At 46.4% G+C, this 21,403-nt stretch overlaps 2 protein-coding genes across 3 annotated transcripts in view; one reads left to right on the forward strand and one right to left on the reverse strand.

Annotated features, from left to right (window-relative positions):
- The window catches only part of LOC140418046 (uncharacterized), a 108,401-nt gene that overhangs the window by 81,362 nt on the left and 5,636 nt on the right, over positions 1–21,403 (forward strand). The gene's annotated exons all lie outside the window — the stretch shown is intronic.
- LOC140422326 (uncharacterized) lies at positions 3,065–21,314 on the reverse strand. 2 transcript variants are annotated; one of them, XR_011947386.1, is made up of 2 exons: positions 20,556–21,314; positions 3,065–3,620 (listed from the first exon to the last, which is right to left on the reverse strand). XR_011947386.1 is itself a non-coding variant. In XM_072507354.1 (2 exons), the coding sequence occupies exon 2, from the start codon at positions 15,257–15,259 to the stop codon at positions 13,904–13,906; it is 1,356 nt and encodes a 451-aa protein (XP_072363455.1). In that variant the 5' UTR covers positions 15,260–15,651; positions 20,556–21,287; the 3' UTR covers positions 12,942–13,903. The 2 variants fall into 2 exon arrangements, 1 of the variants encoding a protein (XP_072363455.1); XM_072507354.1 differs by lacking the exon at positions 3,065–3,620 and adding an exon at positions 12,942–15,651 and having other exon boundaries at positions 20,556–21,287.

Here is a 21,403-nt window from a genome sequence, read left to right on the forward strand (position 1 = left end):
ACACCCGCTGGGGGCCCCAACCCACCAAGAAGAACCCGCAGATCCTGATTTTGCAGCTCCCGGTGCTTGTTTGCTTCAGCTGCGGCTGTCTTGGTGAAACAACAGAGTGGGCGGGGCATCAGGATTCCAGTGACCAGGAGAGAAAATTACCGATTTATTCTCACTGCACAGAGGGACTTGAGAACTGAACCCAGCCAGAGTGGAGGGAGCGGGTAAACTGTAAGGAATGGAATTTTGAAGGTGGTTTGAAAGATTTGGCAGACTGACAAACTCTCATGGTGAAAATTAAAGGTAAGCCTGCATGGGTCTGTGTGAAGAGGTGGGCGGTGTTGGGTGGGCTGCTGACAGAAATGTGAGGCCAGGGAGGGGGTGGTTGGCTGCCAGAATGGTTGGAACAGAGTTCTACATAGGTCCAGTTGACGAGTCAGACACCCAAGCAGCAAATCTCAGTGGATTCAAATATGGCCCATAAAATGTGGGCTGGTTTGTCACCCTGGGGTTTGGATTCCAGCATAGGGAGGAAGGAGAATGGATGTGATGAGGATTTACTGTTTCACAGAAAGAAGTGCAGAAAACCTGTTCCATACAAACGAGAATTGTCTGTCCTTCATTTTTATTCAGTATTGACAATGATGATGTTCATAAACTCTTTTTATGGGAAATTTGAAATTTACAGGTGTGAAATCGTCCAACCTGGAGAGACACAAGGACATCCACACCATAGACAAACCATGGAAATGTGGGGCCTGTGGGAAGGCATTCATATCTCCATCCCAACTGGAAACTCATCTGCGTAGTCACTCAGGGGAGAGACCTTTCACCTGCTCCATGTGTGGGAAACAGTTTAATCGATTGTTCAACCTTCGCACACACCAGCGAATTCACACTGGAGAGCGGCCATTCATCTGCTCTGTGTGTATGAAGGGATTCAGCAGTTCATCACACCTGCTGAAACACAAGCGTGGTCACACTGGGGAAAGACCGCCCATCTGCTTCAAGTGTGGGAAGAGATTTACTAATTCATCTGACCTTCTAACACACCAGCGAGTTCACACCGGGGAGAGGCCTTTCAACTGCTCCATGTGTGGGAAGGGATTCACGCTGTCACAAAACCTAATGAGACACAGGCGAGTTCACAAATAACTTTTGGGAGTAGATTCAGCTGAACGGATGATCTCAGTGTCAGTGACAAAGAAATCAATGAGCTCCTTGCACTTGTTCGAAGTCAGGAGAGAGATTTAAGAAGATGATCATGAAGAACAGAATCTGGGTTGTCCTTGCTTCCAGGAACAATCCAGAAATAGTGATCAGTTTAGGCAGAGGCGAGCAGGGCCAGGTAGAGCTGGATGTGTTGCTGCTGCCTCTGGTAATCAACAGTTCAACCAGTTGATAAGACTGCGCCAAGTGAAAAGTGAATTGGTAAGAGTGAGAAAATGGGCAGCAAATGATCTCAAGTTTACAGATGATAAAGGTTGGGATGCTGTTCAGGAGTGTGTTGGAATCATCAAGTTTAAAGATAACAGTTGCATAGATGTTGGTTTCAGAGCAGATACACTGAGGTGTGGGCTAGTTCAGGCAATATTATTGAGCTGGATATAAACAGTCTTAGTGATGGTGCAAATATGTAGTCAAAAGCTCATCTTCTGGTCAAATATGACATTGAAATCTGCATTAGTCACACACAGTGCGCGTACCACCTACAAGATGCACTGCAGCAACTCAACAAGGCTCTTTGGACAGTACTTTTCAACTTGTGACCGCCTCATACGACAAGAACAGCAGACACATGAGAACACCATCACCTGCAGGTTCCCCTCCAAGCCACACAACATCCTGACTTGGAACTATGTCCCTGTTCCTTCACTGTTGTTGGGTGAAAATCCTGGAACTCCCACCCTGGTCACACTGTGGCTCAACCTACAGATCATGCATTACATCAGTTTGAGAAGACAACTGACCACCATCTTCTCGAGGGCAATTAGGAGTGGGCAATGATTTCTCCCAGCAATATCCACTCCCTGTGAAAGGATAAAATAAACAGTTTCCAGGGAGGTGGATGGTGACTAGAGAATGGAGTTTGTAGCAGGGCCATAAGACAATGGCTTCACTATTTATTTTTTAAAATAAATTTAGAGTTCCCAATTATTATTTTCCAATTTAGCGTGGCCAATCCACCTACGCTGCACATCTTTGGGTTGTGGGGATGAAACCCACGCAGACACTGGGAGAATGTGCAAACTCAATGACTTCACTATTTCCAATGTTTAATTGGAGGAAATGTCTGTTCACCCAATTCTGGATGTCAGACAAGTCAGGACGATGTGTGAATTGGAGGTGGTGGTTTTCATATACACCTCTTACTTTGGGAAAGTTGGGGGTTTGAGATTCTGTCAAAGTTATTGTTCAAGTTGTAGTTGTATAAAATTTGTCTCCTTTACCTCCTGCCTCTCCACTTCTATTTGTCCCCTTCTGCTCCCAAAGTGTCCAGAGTCTAGTGTCGGCCCACTGACCCAGGGTGACCGGCCGCCATCTTGGTAGAAACAAAGTAGAAACTTGGTAAAAACGGCGCATGTGCGGCCATTTTGGTGAGGGAACAGGAAGTGGAGGCTTCAGGGTCCCAGTGACCAGGAGAAAAATCATTCTGAACCCTGGACCAGCTCTACCCTCCCATCCAATAATTTTCATATTTAAACATATTTTTCTGTTGATATTTTTGAAATACTCTCGTACTGCCCACTGCAAAACCTTCACTGAACTACCTGTATCACAATGGCAGTTGAGCAAAATTCAGTGAGTTCCAGGATCTGCCTGAAAAGGCAGCGATACGATTCACTAATTAATTTTAAAAGAGAGGTGGATAGTTACCTGAGGATGAGAAGGTGCAAGGCGAGGGACATGAAACTGGACTGAGGGACTGAACAAGTCCGTTCTTTCTAAAAGTCAGCACAGGAAAGATGAGCTGAACAACCCCCACCACCCCCTCTTGTGCAATGCACCTCTACGATTCTCGGAACCTGAATGGAACCAAAACAAAATCCGAAATCGTTATTGGTCATTTTACTAAATGTAAAGAGGACACTGTCCATCAGGGGCCACTTAAGAGCAGAATAAACAGGAGCAGTTGGAGGACATAGAGCCTGCTCCACTTTTTCTCCTTGTCGCCATTTTCCTTCTTTCCCTCTGTATCCAATAATCTCTTGAATTCAGTCTTGAATATCCTCAGCGACTGAGCATCCACAGCCTTCAAGGGTGTCGAATTCCAATTGAGAAACTTGAATGAAGAAACACCTCATCTTATTCACATATCGCCACTAACATCTCAAGATGTTTTACCGGAGGATAGGCAGACAGGGATTCCTACAAATAGTTGTTTGTGGTTCATTGCAGTTCCTTGACAAGGTATCGGCTTTATTCTGAGTGTTGTGAAGGCTGAGCTGACTTTTCTGGTACGCCTGCTTTCCAGAGATGATCAGACAAGAGTAATGCTGCTGGGCTCAACGCTTTTTCAGCCTCTGCAGGAAATTGAGAAAAGAGGCAGCATTGCTCTGCGGCCACACAGGATAGTACTGGTTAGATTCAATGTCTTTATCCAGAGGGTGTGGAACTTGCTGCCACAGGGACTGGTTGAGGAAAACAACATGAATGCACTTAGCAAGTTGCAGACACAAGAGAGAAAGGAATAGAAAGACCTACAGACAGAGAGAAGTGATAGGCTCATGGGGAATATATACACTGACACTGGGTACAATGACCTGTTTTTGTGCTGTCTATTGAGTTTCATTCTACTTTGATTCTTTTTACAGGGTATCGGAATGGAAAGACTTACAGACAGCAAACTCAAAGTTTGAGAGCCTTTTGATTTGTCAGGATATGAATATCATCGGCCCCTGAATGTGGAAAGAGAAATGTTGGTCTTCTATCTGTGGGAAGGTCAGTGTGACTGGAAAAAGCACCGAGACACATACATACGCAAGTGAATGTGTTCCAGTGAGCTGACTGTGAAAAGAGCCTTAACCAGTTACACAGCCTGAAAAAACATCACATCATTCACAGCAGAGAGAAACTGTACACGATGTTCTGTGTGTGAATGAGGCTCCAATCTGGAGAGACACAAGGTCATCGGCACCATGGAGAAACGGTGGAAATGTGGAGACTGTGGGAAGGGGTTCAAATCTCCATCCCTGCTGGAAGCTCATCAACGCAGTCACACTGGGGAGAGACCATTCACCTGCTGCCTGTGTGGAGAGGGATTTACTCAGTCAGCACACCTTATGAAACATCAACTTGTGCACAGTAATACGAGATCTTTTAAATGTTCTGACTGTGAGAAGAGCTTCAAAAGTGAAATGGATCTGCTGAGACACCAGTAAGTTCACACCGGAAAGAGGCCATTCACCTGCTCAGAGTGTGGGAAGGGATTCACTCAGTCAGCCAACCTGCTCACACACCAGCAGGTTCACACTGGGTAGAGGCTGTTCCCTTCCTCTGTGTGTGGGGAAAGATTTAATCATTTATCTAACCTGCAGAGACACCAGAGAGTTCACACTGGAGAGAGGTCGTTCACCTGCTCCGAGTGTGGGAAGAGATCCCTTCACTTATGGAACCTTGCTACACATCAACTTGTTCACAGTGATCAGAAACCTTTTAAATGTTCTGACTGTGAGAAGAGCTGTAAACTACATCTGATCTGCTGAAACACCAACGCACTCACACTGGGGAGAGGCCGTTTATCTGCTCTGTGTGTGGGGAGAGATTCACTTGGTCATTCCACATGCTGAGACACCAGAGACTTCACGAGTGACTGCAGGGGTTGGATTCTGCTGTTATTGCTGCTGTTAATCACATCCAGGACTGAACCATGTTCATTCTGACAGCTGGAGTTTGTTTCTGCTGATAATAATCCCTGTTACCAGTTGGAGCTCAATATTTTGATATTTGTCAAATGAATTAATGTTTCAGACACACACTTTGTTGGGTCCTTAATTTCTCCAGGATAAGAGGCAACTAATTTGTGTCCTGTCACAGATTGCTCCATTTTTTGGACTTTTCTCCTTTCTAACTCTAGATTATTTCAATTCTCATACCTTATTACTTCCTTGGGTTTGAGGGTGAGACCCACACAGACACAAAATACTGTGTTTTCTGTATTGGACAATTACATTAAAATCTGGAACACATGTCGATATGGATTGGTGTCTCCATATCATGTGTATAAAGTATTGATGTTCTCTAGTTACGCTCTTCCCCACATTCTCTCCATATCCTCTCTCACAAAACCTTCCATTATTTTAAAGATTTCTATTAGGTTATCCCCTCCGCCTTCATTTCGAAGGAGAGATGAGACCCAGCCTGTCAATCCTTTCCTGATATTTTATATGTACCGACACATTTCTGGTTTCACAATTATAAATCTTCTTTGCACCCTCTTCAGTGCCTCGGTATCATTTTATAATATCGTGACCAGAACAGCATGCAGTGATCGGTGAGATACTTGATCCAAGAGTCACAGATAACCCCAAAAATGGGACCAAGCTAATATGCGATATTACGCTGGTTTATTAAGAAACAGTTTAAAAATGATGCATAATGGACACACAAAACATCATACAGCCTGAGAATGATTTCCCAGTCCCAGAGGACAGACGGATGATGCAGAATGAGTACTGGTCTCCATTACTAGTGGCTGCAGTCTCCTCTGGATGGTTCACTGCTGTGAGCCAGTGTGGGTGTTGGGTGAAGCCAGTATGGATCTTTTTAGAAATCTCTTCCTGTTTTAACCTTTACACAGACAAATGGTTTGCGGATGGATCCTGAGATCCAATCATATCAGGATTAGAAATGTCAATTTAAGAGCCTGTGTTAGAGACCAGTCCTGGGCAGAAAGAACAGGTCTGTCCTGTGTTTGTCACCCAGCAAGCTGCTGTGGGAGATTTCTTCACAGGCGAGAAAGGAAGTGAGCTATTCCTATAATATTCAATAAATGCCTTAATATTTTATCATTTATTTCTTACAAATCTTCCCGTCTTGAGAAGTGAATATCCTTATTGACTTCTCTCAACTGATTTCTGATCAACCCACCTATTTCTACACTACAAGCTTGTTTTCATAATTTCTTGATTACATCGATAACACACTTAGATAACATACTAAAACTGCTAAAGTTATCAGAATCAGCAACACAAATGCTTGAGCTGCCGCCAAGAATAAAAGTAAAAACCTTTCCAGTAAATTGTGATAACTGTTCACTTAGATTCATCTTTCCCAGCTGCAGAGCATCTCACACCATTCCAAATTATTGGCATGTTGAAAATACATCAGCTTCAAACAGAAGTTCATGCACGGACTTTAAAGATTCTCCAGCTCTCTGTTCAGCTACCTTCACCTTGTGGATATTTTCTAAATCCAGATTCTAGGTCCCTCTTCACTTTAATTTCACTCCCTCTGACAGATATAAGTGTGTATAATTATATTCTGATTGTTTTAAAGTCAGTTTTCCAGTGGAATATGAGTCAATATCATAATGATTTAAAATGTTGTCTCATTCTACTGATCACATTAATCGCTCGATGTTGTTCTGTTATCGAATAGCTGAGTATGTCTGGGACCCGTTCTTCAGTGCAGCTTCACCATGCATTTCCACATCTGCACACCCACCCTGGAATCCCAGTATCAGGCTCCATGTGCCATACACGTCACTCTTGGCCTTTCAGGTGTTCTCACTGAAAAGTCTGGCCCGGGGGGGTGGGGGGGGGGGGGGGGGGGGGGGGGGGGGGGGGGGGGGGGGGGTGGGTGGGGGGGGTGGGGGGGTGGGGTCTCTGTCGGAGGATCTGTACTTCTCTCTCCCTGCATGGCTCCAATGCCTCAGTCAATGGCCAATCAATTCAGTTTATCTTTTAAAGTTCAGAGGCAGGGACATATTTATCTCCAAGAGAAAGTTATCAATTTATTTGTCTGATCTACACTGATTTTCACTAGAATGTACATCGATATAACATCGTTCTATTCTATTGAACTCTCCCCAGGGTGAGTTATCCCATTTCCCATTGGGTGATGTGATTTTCTCTTTATCTTATTCTAAGTGGGCCATCCTATTAATTATTATCAGTCTCATTCAGGAGTCCTGGAGAAACTTTACTGTCCAATAGTAATTGCATTCACACAATATTGTCTTTGTATATCAGAGACACAAGTATTTGAAATCAGTTTGGAGATAACTCCCATATCTCCCGTTCTCAAACACCCTGTTTTGAAAGATAAGAAATGGGATAAAGCCAAATCTTTAAAATGCAAATTGTCACCGTGCTGTCAGTGGAAAGGGTTAACTTCTCTGTTTGGAGGGGATTATAAGAGGGATTATAAGAGACAAGATTTATAATCATCTAGATAGGAATAATATGATCAGGGATAGTCAGCATGGCTTTGTGAAGGGTAGGTCATGCCTCACAAACCTGATTGAGTTCTTTGAGAAGGTGACTGAACAGGTAGACGAGGGTAGAGCAGTTGATGTGGTGTATATGGATTTCAGCAAAGCGTTTGATAAGGTTCCCCACGGTAGGCTATTGCAAAAAATACGGAGGCTGGGGATTGAGGGTGATTTAGAGATGTGGATCAGAAATTGGCTAGCTGAAAGAAGCCAGAGGGTGGTGGTTGATGGGAAATGTTCAGAATGGAGTACAGTCACAAGTGGAGTACCACAAGGATCTGTTCTGGGGCCGTTGCTGTTTGTCATTTTTATCAATGACCTAGAGGAAGGCGCAGAAGGGTGGGTGAGTAAATTTGCAGACGATACTAAAGTCGGTGGTGTTGTCGATAGTGTGGAAGGATGTAGCAGATTACAGAGGGATATAGATAAGCTGCAGAGCTGGGCCGAGAGGTGGCAAATGGAGTTTAATGTAGAGAAGTGTGAGGTGATTCACTTTGGAAGGAATAACAGGAATGCGGAATATTTGGCTAATGGTAAAGTTCTTGAAAGTGTGGATGAGCAGAGGGATCTAGGTGTCCATGTACATAGATCCCTGAAAGTTGCCACCCAGGTTGATAGGGTTGTGAAGACGGCCTATGGAGTGTTGGTCTTTATTGGTAGAGGGATTGAGTTCCGGAGTCGGGAGGTCATGTTACAGCTGTACAGAACTCTGGTACGGCCGCATTTGGAGTATTGCGTACAGTTCTGGTCACCGCATTATAGGAAGGACGTGGAGGCTTTGGAGCGGGTGCAGAGGAGATTTACCAGGATGTTGCCTGGTATGGAGGGAAAATCTTATGAGGAAAGGCTGATGGACTTGAGGTTGTTTTCGTTGGAGAGAAGAAGGTTAAGAGGAGACTTAATAGAGGCATACAAAATGATCAGGGGGTTGGATAGGGTGGACAGTGAGAGCCTTCTCCCGCGGATGGATATGGCTGGCACGAGGGGACATAACTTTAAACTGAGGGGTAATAGATATAGGACAGAGGTCAGAGGTAGGTTCTTTACGCAAAGAGTAGTGAGGCCGTGGAATGCCCTACCTGCTACAGTAGTGAACTCGCCAACATTGAGGGCATTTAAAAGTTTATTGGATAAACATATGGATGATAATGGCATAGTGTAGGTTGGATGGCTTTTGTTTCGGTGCAACATCGTGGGCCGAAGGGCCTGTACTGCGCTGTATTGTTCTATGTTCTATGTTCTATGTTTGTTTGCAAAGGGATTGGTTGCAAACATTCCCAACTGTGCCCAATTGTGCTGACTTTATGTGACTTTCCTTTTCAGATCAATGAACCAAACGCTGTCTGTGCGGAGTCTGCACGTTCTCACCGTGTCTGCGTGGGTTTCCTCTGGGTGCTCCGATTTCCTCCCACAGTCCAAAGATGTGTGGGTTAGGCGGATTGGCCATGCTAAATTGCCCTTAGTGTCCAAAAAGATTAAGTGGGGGTTACTCGGTTATGGATTACGGGGATAGGGTAGAGACGTGGGCTTGAGTAGGGTGCTCTTTGTAAGGGCCGGTGCAGACTCGGTGGGCTGAATGGCCTCCTGCACGGTAGATTCTATAGTTTTTAGTCCAGTAATTATAAACATATATCTGTCTGGCAGCCTGCATTTAAATTTTCATGTTTCTGTGTCTAGAACAGGAAGCAGTGAGCAGGGATCTGTCACTCAGCCTGAATCAGCACCTTCAGGAGAATTGGGAGGGTGAATATTAGATACAGCAGAGTGAGAATGGAGGGAGAGTGTGTGGGATGGAGATTTACAGCTTTTGGGGAATTAGAGAGGAAAGAATGTTCCAGAGAAACTAGAATTGTCTGTTCTGAATCTCTATCCTGCACTGACAGTGATGTCTTTTGTAAATTGTTTTTCCAGGATATTAGAAGAGGAGGAATTACAGACAGAAATCTCAAATGTGCCTCGATCTGATAGATTCACTCGTTTCCTTGAGACCGGAATATCATCGGCCTTTGAATCTGGAAGGAGAAATGTTTTCTGTTCTGTCGGCTTCAAAAGATTTTAATCATCAGTGTGACTGGAAAAGCACCAAGACACACACACCCGAGTGAGAGTGTTCCAGAGCGCTGACTGTGGAAAGAGCTTTTACTAATTAAAAAGCAGAAGAAATTTATCACATCCTTCACAGCGGGGAGAGACCGTACATGTGCTCTGTGTGTGGATGACATTTGAACTGATTGTCCAACCTGCTGAGCCACAAATGCACCCACACCATGAAGAAACCGTAGAATGTGGTGGCTGGGAAGGGATTCAGATCTCCATCTGTGCTGGAAACGCATCGTCGCACCTCGAAGCTGAGAACGACATCTGACCAACATTTCCCCTGGAGACGTCTGAGACAGTGGAACACAATCAGCAGTCACAAACCTGAAGAAGAGAAGGGAATTCCAAAAGATGCTTTTTTGGACTAGGAGAGCAGGTTTTGGTCTGCAGCTGCTCCACCAGCGAGAAGAGGGTCCCTGTAACTGTGTTGTCTGAAACTGGCCCTGTCTCCCACATTGTGCAAACTGAAGATGAGCGAGTGTGGAGACAACACAGATCAGTTGTTAGAGACATCCATCAATGTGCCAGTACCGTGTGTGCTAGAACTACCTCAGGATGAACCACCATCCATACTACCCGATCATGTGACCGCAACTTCTGGTCAATCTGCAGAAACCGAGATTGCTGAAGAACCCCTTGCTGCTCCTAATCTTCTGCAAAAGAGACGATAACACCTTCCAAGGGAGAGACATCTTCTGAAGACCCGGGGAGGACATCCAAGGTCAAGAAGAACCAAATCCCTTAAGTGAGCAGGCAACCAGTGCAGAATAGACACCCGCCCGATTGTCTTTCCTATTGACTGTATAATTCTTTGCCTGTTTTTGTGTATATGTTTTGATCATGATGTAAATGTAGTTTTTTTGATTTGATTTGATTTATTGTCACGTGTATTAGGATACAGTGAAAAGTATTGTTTCTTGCATGCAGTACAAACAATGCATACCGTAAATAGGGAAGGAAGGAGAGACTGCAGAATATAATGTTACGTTGTAGGAAGGTGTAGAGAAAAGATCAACTTAATACAGTGATTGAGGCTTTCTTAACCGGCCGAATTTTAGCGGGGTCGGTTCTATTCGGTTTTGTCCCAGGTGCTCAGAGGTTCACTGAAGGGGCCGAATTTTAGGGCAGCCCGATTTTGTGTAGCAGCAAACACCAAAAGGTTCATAAGTGTAAATAGCATGTGGGATCAGCCAAACATGACCTCCAAAAAGAGGAAAGAGAAAGGGAAGTGGAATGAGTCGGGTTATGGGATCAATACATTCTGCATCCCACAACCAAACTGTGGAGCAGCTCCCTCAATAAGTTCACAGCTGATCTGATTGTAACCTCAACTCCACATTCCCACCGATCCCCCGATAACCTTTCACTCCCTTGCTCATCAAGAATCTATCCAGCACTGCCTTCAAAATGGTCAAATCTCACCAGCTGATTATGGGAGGGGGTGGTGCGGATTTCAATTCTGTAAGGGAGCCAAGGTTGGATTGGTTCAGCCTTAATTTTCACAGTAACTTCATTGCAACGTTAATATAATGTAAGCCTACTTGTGACACTAATAAGACACAGGTGCTGAATTAGGCCACTCGGCCCATCGAGTCTGCTCCGCCATTCAATCATGGCTGATATTTTCTCATCCCCATTCTCCTGCCTTCTCCCCATAACCTCTGATCCCCTTATTAATCAAGAATCTATCTATCTCTGTCTTAAAGACACTCAGTGATTTGGCCTTGATCGATAATGTCCAATTAAATCCGTTACCTTGATGGTGGGGCTTGTCGCTACCGGCCATGTCTTTGGTGTCCGAGGCACGTGGGCCTTCCCAAATGAGGAAAGCTCAAATGGGGCAAAGAGTTGCACAGATTTACCACCCTCTGGCTGAAAAAAATTCCTCCTCACATTTGTTTTAAAGGATCCTCCCTTTAGTCTGAGATTGTGTCTTCTGGTTCCAGTTTTTCCTACAAGTGGAAACATCCTCCCCATGTCCACTCTATCCAGGCCTCGCAGTATCCTGTAAGATTCAATAAGATCCCCCCCTGATCCTTCTAAACTCCAACGAGTACAGACCCAGAGTCCTCAACCGTTCCTCATACGACAAATAAAGGGTTGAGCAAGTTTAATGGGCCAAATGGTCGACTGCAGCTCCTATTTGTTATGATCTCTGTGTCCAGGACAGGAAGCAGTGAGCAGGGATCTGTCAATCAGCCTGAATCAGCACCTTCTGGAGAATTGGGAGGGTGAATATTAGATACAGTGAATGGAGGGAGTGTGTGTGGGATGGAGATTTACAGCTTTTGGGGAATAAGGGAGGGAAGAATGTTCCAGAGAAACTAGAACGGTCTGTTCTGAGTTTCTATCCTGTATTTGCAGTGATGTATTTTGTAAATTGTTTTTCCAGGATATTAGAAAAGGAGGTATTACGGTCAGAAATCCCAAACATCACATCTTGATCTGACAGTCACTTGATTCTTTGGGTCACACACACCCGAGTGAGAGTGTTCCAGAGCACTGACTGTGGAAAGAGCTTCAACCAGTTACAGAGCTTCACAGCGGGGAGGGACTGTACACGTGTTCTCTGTATGAGTAAGGCTTCAATTGTCTAACCTGGAGAGACACAAGGAGACCCAAAACATGGAGAAACAGTGGAAATGCCGGGACTGTGGGAAGAGATTCAAAGCTCCATCTGCACTGGAAGCTCATTGGCGCATTCACACTGGGAGAGGCCATTCAGCTGCTCTCAGTGTGGGAAGGGATTCAGACATTTATCCACCCTGCAGAGACATCAGCCAGTTCACCCCGGGGAGTGAGCATTCACCTGCACTCAAATTGAGAAGGGATTCTGTGTTTCCTTGTACCTGCTGAGACACCAACAAGGTCACAAGTGATTACAGGGGTTGGATTCTGCTGTTATTGTTGCTACTCTCAATTACACCCAGAACAGCATTGTGTTCATTCTGTCAGTTGGTCAATGGGGAGGGTCGGAGGGATTTTGTTCTGCTGGACTGGCCGGTCTCACGACTTTGCCTCCAGTGGGCTGATGCTCTTGAGCCTTGTGGCAAATACTTGGCTTCAAATTTCACAAGGATCACAGAGTGAAAGGGTGTTTGGAAGGTAGATGACAGATAGTTCCTGTTCCTGTTTGGAACCCCAAAGCATGCAGTTCAGATGAAGATAGGCTTTGGTGGTTACATGGTTCTGTCTCAGAAGGAAACTGTCAAGCCATGAGGGGCAAGTTGTCTGCAGTTGGTTAGGAACTTACAATAAAATTTGTAATGATACAATTGCATTTAAAGAATTATCACATATTTACATAAAATATAGATTCCTTTAAGAAACAAATATCCAACAGGAAAAGTGACGCAACCGTGGTTAACAAGAAAAAGTAAAGATTCCATTAGGTCAAAGGAAGAGGCTCATTAATCGATGACAGATTTATTGCTTCACTGATTTATTGGTACCTTGAAGAATCAATGCAGTATAATTCTTAAATTCAGTATACATACAGACAGAAAATGGAATATCCACAAGGCAAAGTCATTGTTTCTGATAAAAATATGAGAATTGCTGTACAGCAACTTAATACGTGTCAGAATCTAACACGGTTTCAAGAAAAGTTGCATAAAAGCCCTCGTAATGAATAAACCGTTGTTCTACAAATACATCTCGTAATGAAAAAGTTTTGCAGCCTTAACAGAAACATTCACAAAATGTAGCAAAGCCTTAGCAACAAGCAAGGTTAATGCAGAACACCTTGGGGGCGATTCTCCAATATTGGGCCCAAGAGTTCGCGCCATCATGAATGCCGTCGTAAACCGGGCCCGGTTACGTACGATTCTGCCCCCCATAGGGGCCGGCACGGCGCTCGAGCAGTTCACGCTGCTCCAGCCTCCTTTCGCGGTGCCAAATGGGTGCCGCGCCAACCCACGCATGCGCAGTTGGGCCGCGCCATCCTGTGCATGCGCGGGGGACTTCTTTAGCACGCCGCTCCTGACTCAAGATGGAGTAGGTGTTCAGGGGCCGGCCGCACCAGAAAATAGGCCCAGGGAGGGATTTGAAGAGGAGGCAAACCCCTCCACCCACTCCAGGTTCAGTCCTGGATGTGATTAACAGCAGGAATAACAGCAGAATCCAACCCGTCATCACTTGTGAACCCTTTGGTGTCTCAGCATGTTGGACGACTGAGTGAATCCCTCCCCACAGTGAGAGCAGGTGAATGGCTTGTTTCCAGTGTAAACTCGCTGGTGTCTCCGCAATGTGGATGATGTTTGAAACCACTTTGTGCAGTGAGAGCAGCTGAACGGTCTCTCCTCAGTGTGAATGCGCTGGTGGGACATCAGTACCTGAGAGCTTTTAATCCCACTCCCATAGTCAGAGCATTTAAAGGGTCTCTCATTGGTGTGAGTGACATTGTGGCTCAGCAAGTGATGACCGAGTTAATCTTTTCCCAGTCGGAGAGGTGAACAGGCTCTCCCCGGTGTGACCTCGCTCGTGTTTCATCAGGTTGGATGAGGTTCTAAAGCTCTTTGTGCAGTGAGAGCAGCTGAACGGTCTCTCCTCAGAGTGAACGCGCTGGTGGGACATCAGTAGCTGAGAGCTTTTGAAACCCTTCCTGCAGTCAGAGCATTTAAAGGGCCTGCTCTTGGTGTGAGTGACATTGTGTTTCAGCAGGCTGTATAATTGAGTGAATCCCATATCACACACAGTGCAGATGAACGACTTCTCCCCAGTGTGAACACTCTGGTGTCTCTGCAGGCTGGATAACCGAGTGAATCCCTTCCCACAGTCAGAGCAGGTGAACGGCCTCTCCCCAGTGTGAACTCGTTCGTGTCTCCGCAGGTTGCCAATGTCATTGAATCCCTTTTCACAGTGAGAGCAGGTGAAAGGCCTCTCTCCAGTGTGAACTCGTTCATGTCTCTGCAGGTTGCCAATTTGAGTGAATTCCTTTTCACACTGAGAGCAGGTGAAAGGCCTCTCTCCAGTGTGAATTCGTTCGTGTTTCCGCAGGTTGCTAATGTCAGTGAATCCCTTTTCACACTGAGAGCAGGTGAACGGCTTCTCTCCAGTGTGAACTCGTTCGTGTCTCTGCAGGTTGCCAATGTCAGTGAATCCCTTTTCACACTGAGAGCAGGTGAAAGGCCTCTCTCCAGTGTGAAGTCGCTGGTGTCCCTGCAGGCTGGATAACTGAGTGAATCCCTTCCCACAGTCAGAGCAGGTGAACGGCCTCTCCCCAGTGTGAACTCGTTCGTGTCTCCGCAGGTTGCCAATGTCAGTGAATCCCTTTTCACACTGAGAGCAGGTGAAAGGCCTCTCTCCAGTGTGAATTCGTTCGTGTTTCCGCAGGCTGCCAATGTCAGTGAATCCCTTTTCACACTGAGAGCAGGTGAAAGGCTTCTCTCCAGTGTGAACTCGTTCATGTCTCCGCAGGCTGCCAATGTCAGTGAATCCCTTTTCACACTGAGAGCAGGTGAAAGGCCTCTCTCCAGTGTGAACTCGCTGGTGTCCCTGCAGGCTGGATAACTGAGTGAATCCCTTCCCACAGTCAGAGCAGGTGAACGGCCTCTCTCCAGTGTGAACTCGTTTGTGTCTCCGCAGGCTGCTAATGTCAGTGAATCCCTTTTCACACTGAGAGCAGGTGAACGGCCTCTCTCCAGTGTGACTGCGTTGATGCCTTTCCAGCTCGCACGGGGCTCTGAATCCCTTCCCACAATCCTCACATTTCCATGGTTTCCCCGTGGTCCGGATCATTTTGCTTCTCGCCACGTTGGACGATCAGTTGAAGCCTCGTCCACACACCGAATTCCTATTGTTGGACGTTCAGTTGAAGCCTCGTCCACACACAGAACACCTATACAGTCTCTCCCTGCTCTGAATGGTGAAGTATTTTTTCAGGCTGTGTCGCTGGTTAATGCTCTTTCCACAGTCAGTGCTCTGTAACAGTCTCACACGGGTATGCATGTGTGTCTCAGTGCTTTTCCAGACACACTGATGTTTAAAATCTCTTGAAACAGACAGAATAGACAAACATTTCTCCTTCTAGATTCAAAGGCCAATGATCCCAAGAATTGAGTGACTCAGTCAGTTCTTGACGTGATATTTAGTTTGAGATATTGGCCTCAAACCCCTCTCGTTCGAACTTCCTGTGAACAGATTTTACAATAGTAATCATTGTCAGTACAGGATAGAAACTCAGAACAGACAATTCTAGTTTCTATCGAACATTCTTTCCTCTCTCTTTCCCTGAAATGCTCTAAATCTCCATCCCACACACTCTCCCTCCATTCTCACTCTGCTGTATCTAATATTCACCCTCCCAATTCTCCTGAAGGTGCTGATTCAGGCTGATTGACAGATCCATGCTCACTGCTTCCTGTCCTGGTCACAGAGACCTGAAAAACTTCATGCAGGCTGCCAGACAGATATATGTCTATATTACTGGATGAAAAATGTGTGTAATATACAGACTGTATTCACTTACTTTTCCTCCCAATTTTCCTGAAGGTGCTGATCAACAAATCTAAACTCACTAAAACGTGTACAAGAGTAGAGAATCTCCATACAAGTATATTTACTGATTAGAGATGGGGAAATTCTGAGGAAGAATTTTATTTAGTCATGGAGTGGTCATGACAGGGAACTCACTGCCCACAAGGGTTGTGGAAGTCGAGATGATCAATAAATTAAAATAAAATAGGATGGTCACTTGAAGAAAATAAGCTTTCAGGGGAACAGGGATATCGAGGGGGAATGGGACTGACTGGATCGCTGTACAGAGAGTCAGCATTGACTTGAGTTCCCAAATGGATTCTGTCAGTGCTGCAATGACTGTATGACTGGAAATATATAATGTAGGTACAGTACTATTTACAAAACTAGAAATAATAATACATGTCTTTTATTACAGAACCATCAATAATATATATAATACATACCATATAACAACACTAGACATATCTCTGTCCGATATTAAATTTTTTAAAATAAATTTACGGGATGTGGACAATACTGGTTAGGCCGGCATTTATTGCCCATTCACAGTTTCCCTTCCGAAGTAGTGGTGAGCTGCCTTCTTGAACTGCTGCAGTACTTGCGGTGTAGGTACATCCCCTGTGCTGTTTTTTAAAAAATATTGTTTTTTATATATTTAAAGTTCCCAATTCATTTTTTCCAATTAAGGGGCAATTTAGCGTGGCCAACCCACCTCCCTGCACATCTTTGGGTTGTGGGGGCGAAACCCACGTAAACAAGGGGAGAGTGTGCAAACTACACACGGACAGTGACCCAGAGCCGGGATCGAACCTGGGACCTCGGTGCCGTGAGGCAGCAGCGCTAACCACTGCTCCACCATGCTGCCCTACATCCCCTGTGCTGTTAGGGAGGGAATTCCAGGATGTTGCCCCAGGGACAGTGAAGGAATGGCAATATATTTCCAAGTCAGGGTGGTGTCTAACTTGGAAACGAACCTCCAGGTGGTGGGGTCCCAGGTATCTGCTGCTCTTGTCCTTCTAGATGGTAGTGGCTGTGGGTTTGGAAGGTGCTGTCTGAGGAACCTTTATGAGTTATTGCAGTATACCTTGTAGATGGTATACACAGCTGCTACTGTTTGTTGGTGGTGGACGGTTTGAATGTTTGTGGAAGGCGACGCAATCAATCAGGCGGCTTTGTCCTGGATAGTGTCCAGCTTCTTGAGTGTTGTTGGAGCTGCACTCATCCAGCAAAGTGGAGCGTATTCCATTACACTCCTGACTTGTGCTTGTAGATGTCCGGTAGACAAGCTTTGGGGCATCAGGTGGTGTGTTACGCGCTGTAGGATTCCCAGCCCTGGGAGCTACAGTATTAATATGGTTAGTCCAGTTCAGTTTTGATCAATGGTAACCCCCAGGATGTTGGTTGTGGGGGATTCAGCAATGAAAATGCCACTGAATGTCAAGGGGTGGTGGTTAGATCCTCTCTTGTAGGGGATGGTCATTGCCTGGCACTTGTGTAGCACGAATGTAACTTGCCACTTATTAGGCCAAGCCTGGATATTGTCCAGGTCTTACTGAATTTGGACATGGACTGCTTCATTATCTGAGGAGTTGAGAATGGTGCTGAACATTGTGCAGTCATCCACAAACATCACCACTTCTCACCTTATGATGGAAGGGAGATCATTGATGAAGCAGCTGAAGATGGTTGGGCTGAGGAAACTGTCCTGAGGAACTCCTGCAGTGATGTCCTGGAGGTGAGATGATTGACCTCCAATCACGACAACCATCTTCCTTTGTGCCAGGTATGACTCAAACCAGTGGAGATTCCCATTGACTCCAGTTTAGCTAGGGCTCCTTGATACCATACTCGGTCAAATGCTGCATTGATGTCAAGGGCAGTTACTCTCACCTCACTTCTGGCATTCAACTCTTTCGTCCAAGTTTCAACTAAGGCTGTAATGAGGTCAGGAGCTGAGTGACCCTGGCGGAACCCAAACTGAACGTCCAGGAACAGGTTATTGCAGAATAATTGCCACTTAATAGCAACTTTGATGACTCCTTCCATCACTTTGTTGATGATGGACAGTAGACCTACAGAGAAGTAATTGGCTGAGTTGGATTTGCCCTGTTTACTGTCATCTTAAATGTCCGTCATCTCCTGGGGAAACCAGACCTTTAATTTTGAACATTAGGAAAGAGACCATCCTTTAACCCAGACAAATAAATGTGTCAAGCTGAGGGAGCAAAGGACGTGAATGTCTTTGAGTGAGAGAGAGAGAGAGACCTGGGCCAAGCTTTCCAGGGTCAGCACCCTCTCTGGATTCACTTCCTTTCTCTTCAGTTGCTGCAAATCACCAATTGAAGACAATAAATGGAAAGAGGGAGAAAAGAAAGTGTTTTACAGACAGATGTTGGAGATAGGAGGACGTTTCAGTCTGTGTGAAGCCCAATCTCCTTTCACATGAAGCCCGCGCTGATTGGAGGACCAGCGTCCTTCCGGTCCTAACTCTATCCATTAGCCAACACCTCACAGGAAGGTCAGGGGCTGGGCTTTCCTCCACACATGCGCAGCTTCCCCTCACCCTTGGACATGCGCAGTACCTGATCACCCGCCCGTGCGGCGGATAGAGCGGGTTCCCCAGCGCGGGGGATTGTGGGAGCTATGGCCGACACTGTCCAAACTCCTGGGGTGAAAAGTGGAGGAGGCTTGGGCGGTTGTGTGCGAGCTTGGTGTCCGCCCCCGGGCCGATTCGAAAGGCAGGCCGCCTCTGGGAGCTTCCTGGATGGGGTGAAACAGCAACTCGGCGCCCATTGCTCCTGGTCCCCGAGGGAAGGGGAGAAGACCGGTTTCGGAGTACTGCGACCAGTCGTGTTTCAAGTCAGCGGTTGAGCTGCGGAGACGCTGCTTCGGACTGCGAGGTTTGCTGTCGGCGGTTTTGAGTTCGCCCAATGGAGGACGAAGGAATGGAGGAAGGATGGCAGCTGGATAGGCTGCTGGAAGCAGCGGGTCGGAACCGGGAGTGGATACCCAATGGGCGGCCCGCGGCCTGCAGCCCGGGGTGGGTTGCTGCCGTTCCTGGGGTCTCCGGGGGTTTGGCCCCCCTGGACGCCCTGTGGGCGGTTGGGACTGACTCTGGGACTTTCTTCCCCGTTGTCGACTGTTGCCAACATTGGAGCGACTCTGGCCGCTGCCATTGGAGGACTTTGAGGACATGTTGTTCCTTGTGAAATTTCGGCAGGAGCGCCGGGGTCATGATGTGGAACGTGCAAAATTAATGGACTCTTTTTTATGGACTTTTCTATGAGTACTAAGGGATTTTGTTTTCATGTTTTCTTTGCTTTCGTTTTCTTTAGCAGCCTATGACATTCAACTCATTTCGGGTTTTCCCTGAAATGGTAATTAGTAATTGTGGTGGAACGCTAGTTGGTGTGAAACTGCTCTCCCTCCGAATGGTCCCGTGCCTTTGGGCGGGGTCCAGGAGGGGGGAACCCTCTCTCCTCCGCCGCGCCCGGGTCTGGCTCTCCGGAGGTCTGTGCTCTTAGCGAGGAGGGGCCTTTCCCCCGGGGTGTCGGCTGCAGGGCGGGGTGAACGGGGGTGGGTGAGCGGGGATTAGTGTTCGGTGATTGATTCTATCCTGTTAAATCTTTTCTGGGGTGAATTGAGGCCTGGTGATTGGGTTTGATATGACACTGTTAAAATGTATCGAGGCCCTGTGGGTCATATTTGTTTCCGAAGTGGCCGTATTGTATCGGGGCCTTGTGCCTCGCGACTGCTTGTCTTATGTGTTTAGAGGTCGTCACCTTGAAATGTACTTGTGTTTTGTGGATTTTATTTTTGGTTTTTTATTTCATCGCTTTTGGAGTGGTCGTATGGTTCCGAGGCCTTGTGCCTCGCGACTGCTTGTTTTATGTGTTTAGAGGCCGTTACCTCAAAATGTACTCGTGTCTTGTGGTTTTTTGTTCCTTTTTTCTTTGGAATGTGTGGCGCACAAAGACTCCGTGAGACGAATAGAGTGAAGTCGATGAGGCTTTATTAAGCGTGTCTGTTCCCCAGCAGCCCGATAGTAAACTGGCCTGCGGGGGAAGGCACCGGCTTCTTATACTTCGCCTTCAGGGCGGAGCATGAGGTCAACGGCCAACCAGGACCCGGGATCTGTCAGCCAATGACATTTGGGGGTCATGTGGGACTGGAAGCCCTATACATACTACCACAGAATGGTCGTTGGGTTTCGAGGCCTTGTGCCTCACGACTGTTCGTGTTATGTGACTGTTCGATTGTTACTTGAAGTATGCATAGGGCCTGTGCCTTGTGGCTGGTTGTGATAAGTGACTGGTTAATTGGTATTTGGAAACGTATTTCGGCCCTGTGCCTTGCAGCTGTTTGTGTTCAATGACTGTTACAACGTTATTGTGAAATGGAATTGGGCCTTGTGCCTTGCAGCTGTTTTGTGTTCAGTGACTGTTTAATCGTCAATTTGAAGTGTGTTTAATCGTCAATTTGAAGTGTAATGAGGCCTGGAGCCTTGTAAATTGGTTTCTGTAATAATTGTGACGACAATAAAAGAGTTACTCACAGAGGCAGGAGGGAGTTTCAGTCCGTGTGCAGCTCAATATCCAGCTACACAAAGCCCGCGCGCTGATTCACTGGAGGACCAGAGTCCTTCCGGTCCTACAAGTCTTCCCTTTGACCTGAGCCGGGCAGAAGCTCTGAATTGAAGGCGCGCGCATATTTTGGGGGTGATGCGCATGTGCAGGTTGGCTGGGGGCCGGGACAAAGCGGTGCACTGTCAATTGTGTGTCCGGGTCTTCCAGCCTTTCCCATTGGACACCAGCTCAGCGCGGCTGGAGGGAAAAGTCACTCCCACCCCCACGTGGGGTTCCGCCCCTCATTATCTGTCAGCGGGGGACTGACCAATAGGAAATCGGGAGCACCGGAAGGACTCTGCTCCTCCAACCAATTAAAGCTTCCCCATTGTTTGAATGCGGAAGCTGGACAATGAGCAAAGCTGCTGCTTCTGTGTCTGAGCGAAGATTGAGCTTCACACAGACTGCATCTTCCTCCTGTCTCCCACATCTGTGAGTAACTCTTTTATTGTCGTCACAATTATTACAGAAACCAATTTACAAGGCTCCAGGCCTCATTACACTTCAAATTGACGATTAAACAGTCACTTAACACAAAACAGCTGCAAGGCACAAGGCCCAATTCCATTTCACAATAACGTTGTAACAGTCATTGAACACAAACAGCTGCAAGGCGCAGGGCCGAAATACGTTTCCAGATACCAATTAACCAGTCACTTATCACAACCAGCCGCAACGCACAGGCCCTACGCATAGTTCAAGTAACAATCGAACAGTCACATAACACGAACAGTCGTGAGGCACAAGGCCTCGAAACCCAACGACCATTCCAAAGAAA

Source organism: Scyliorhinus torazame, chromosome 5 (genome assembly GCF_047496885.1).
Source record: "Scyliorhinus torazame isolate Kashiwa2021f chromosome 5, sScyTor2.1, whole genome shotgun sequence".
NCBI classification, from domain to species: Eukaryota; Metazoa; Chordata; class Chondrichthyes; order Carcharhiniformes; family Scyliorhinidae; genus Scyliorhinus; species Scyliorhinus torazame.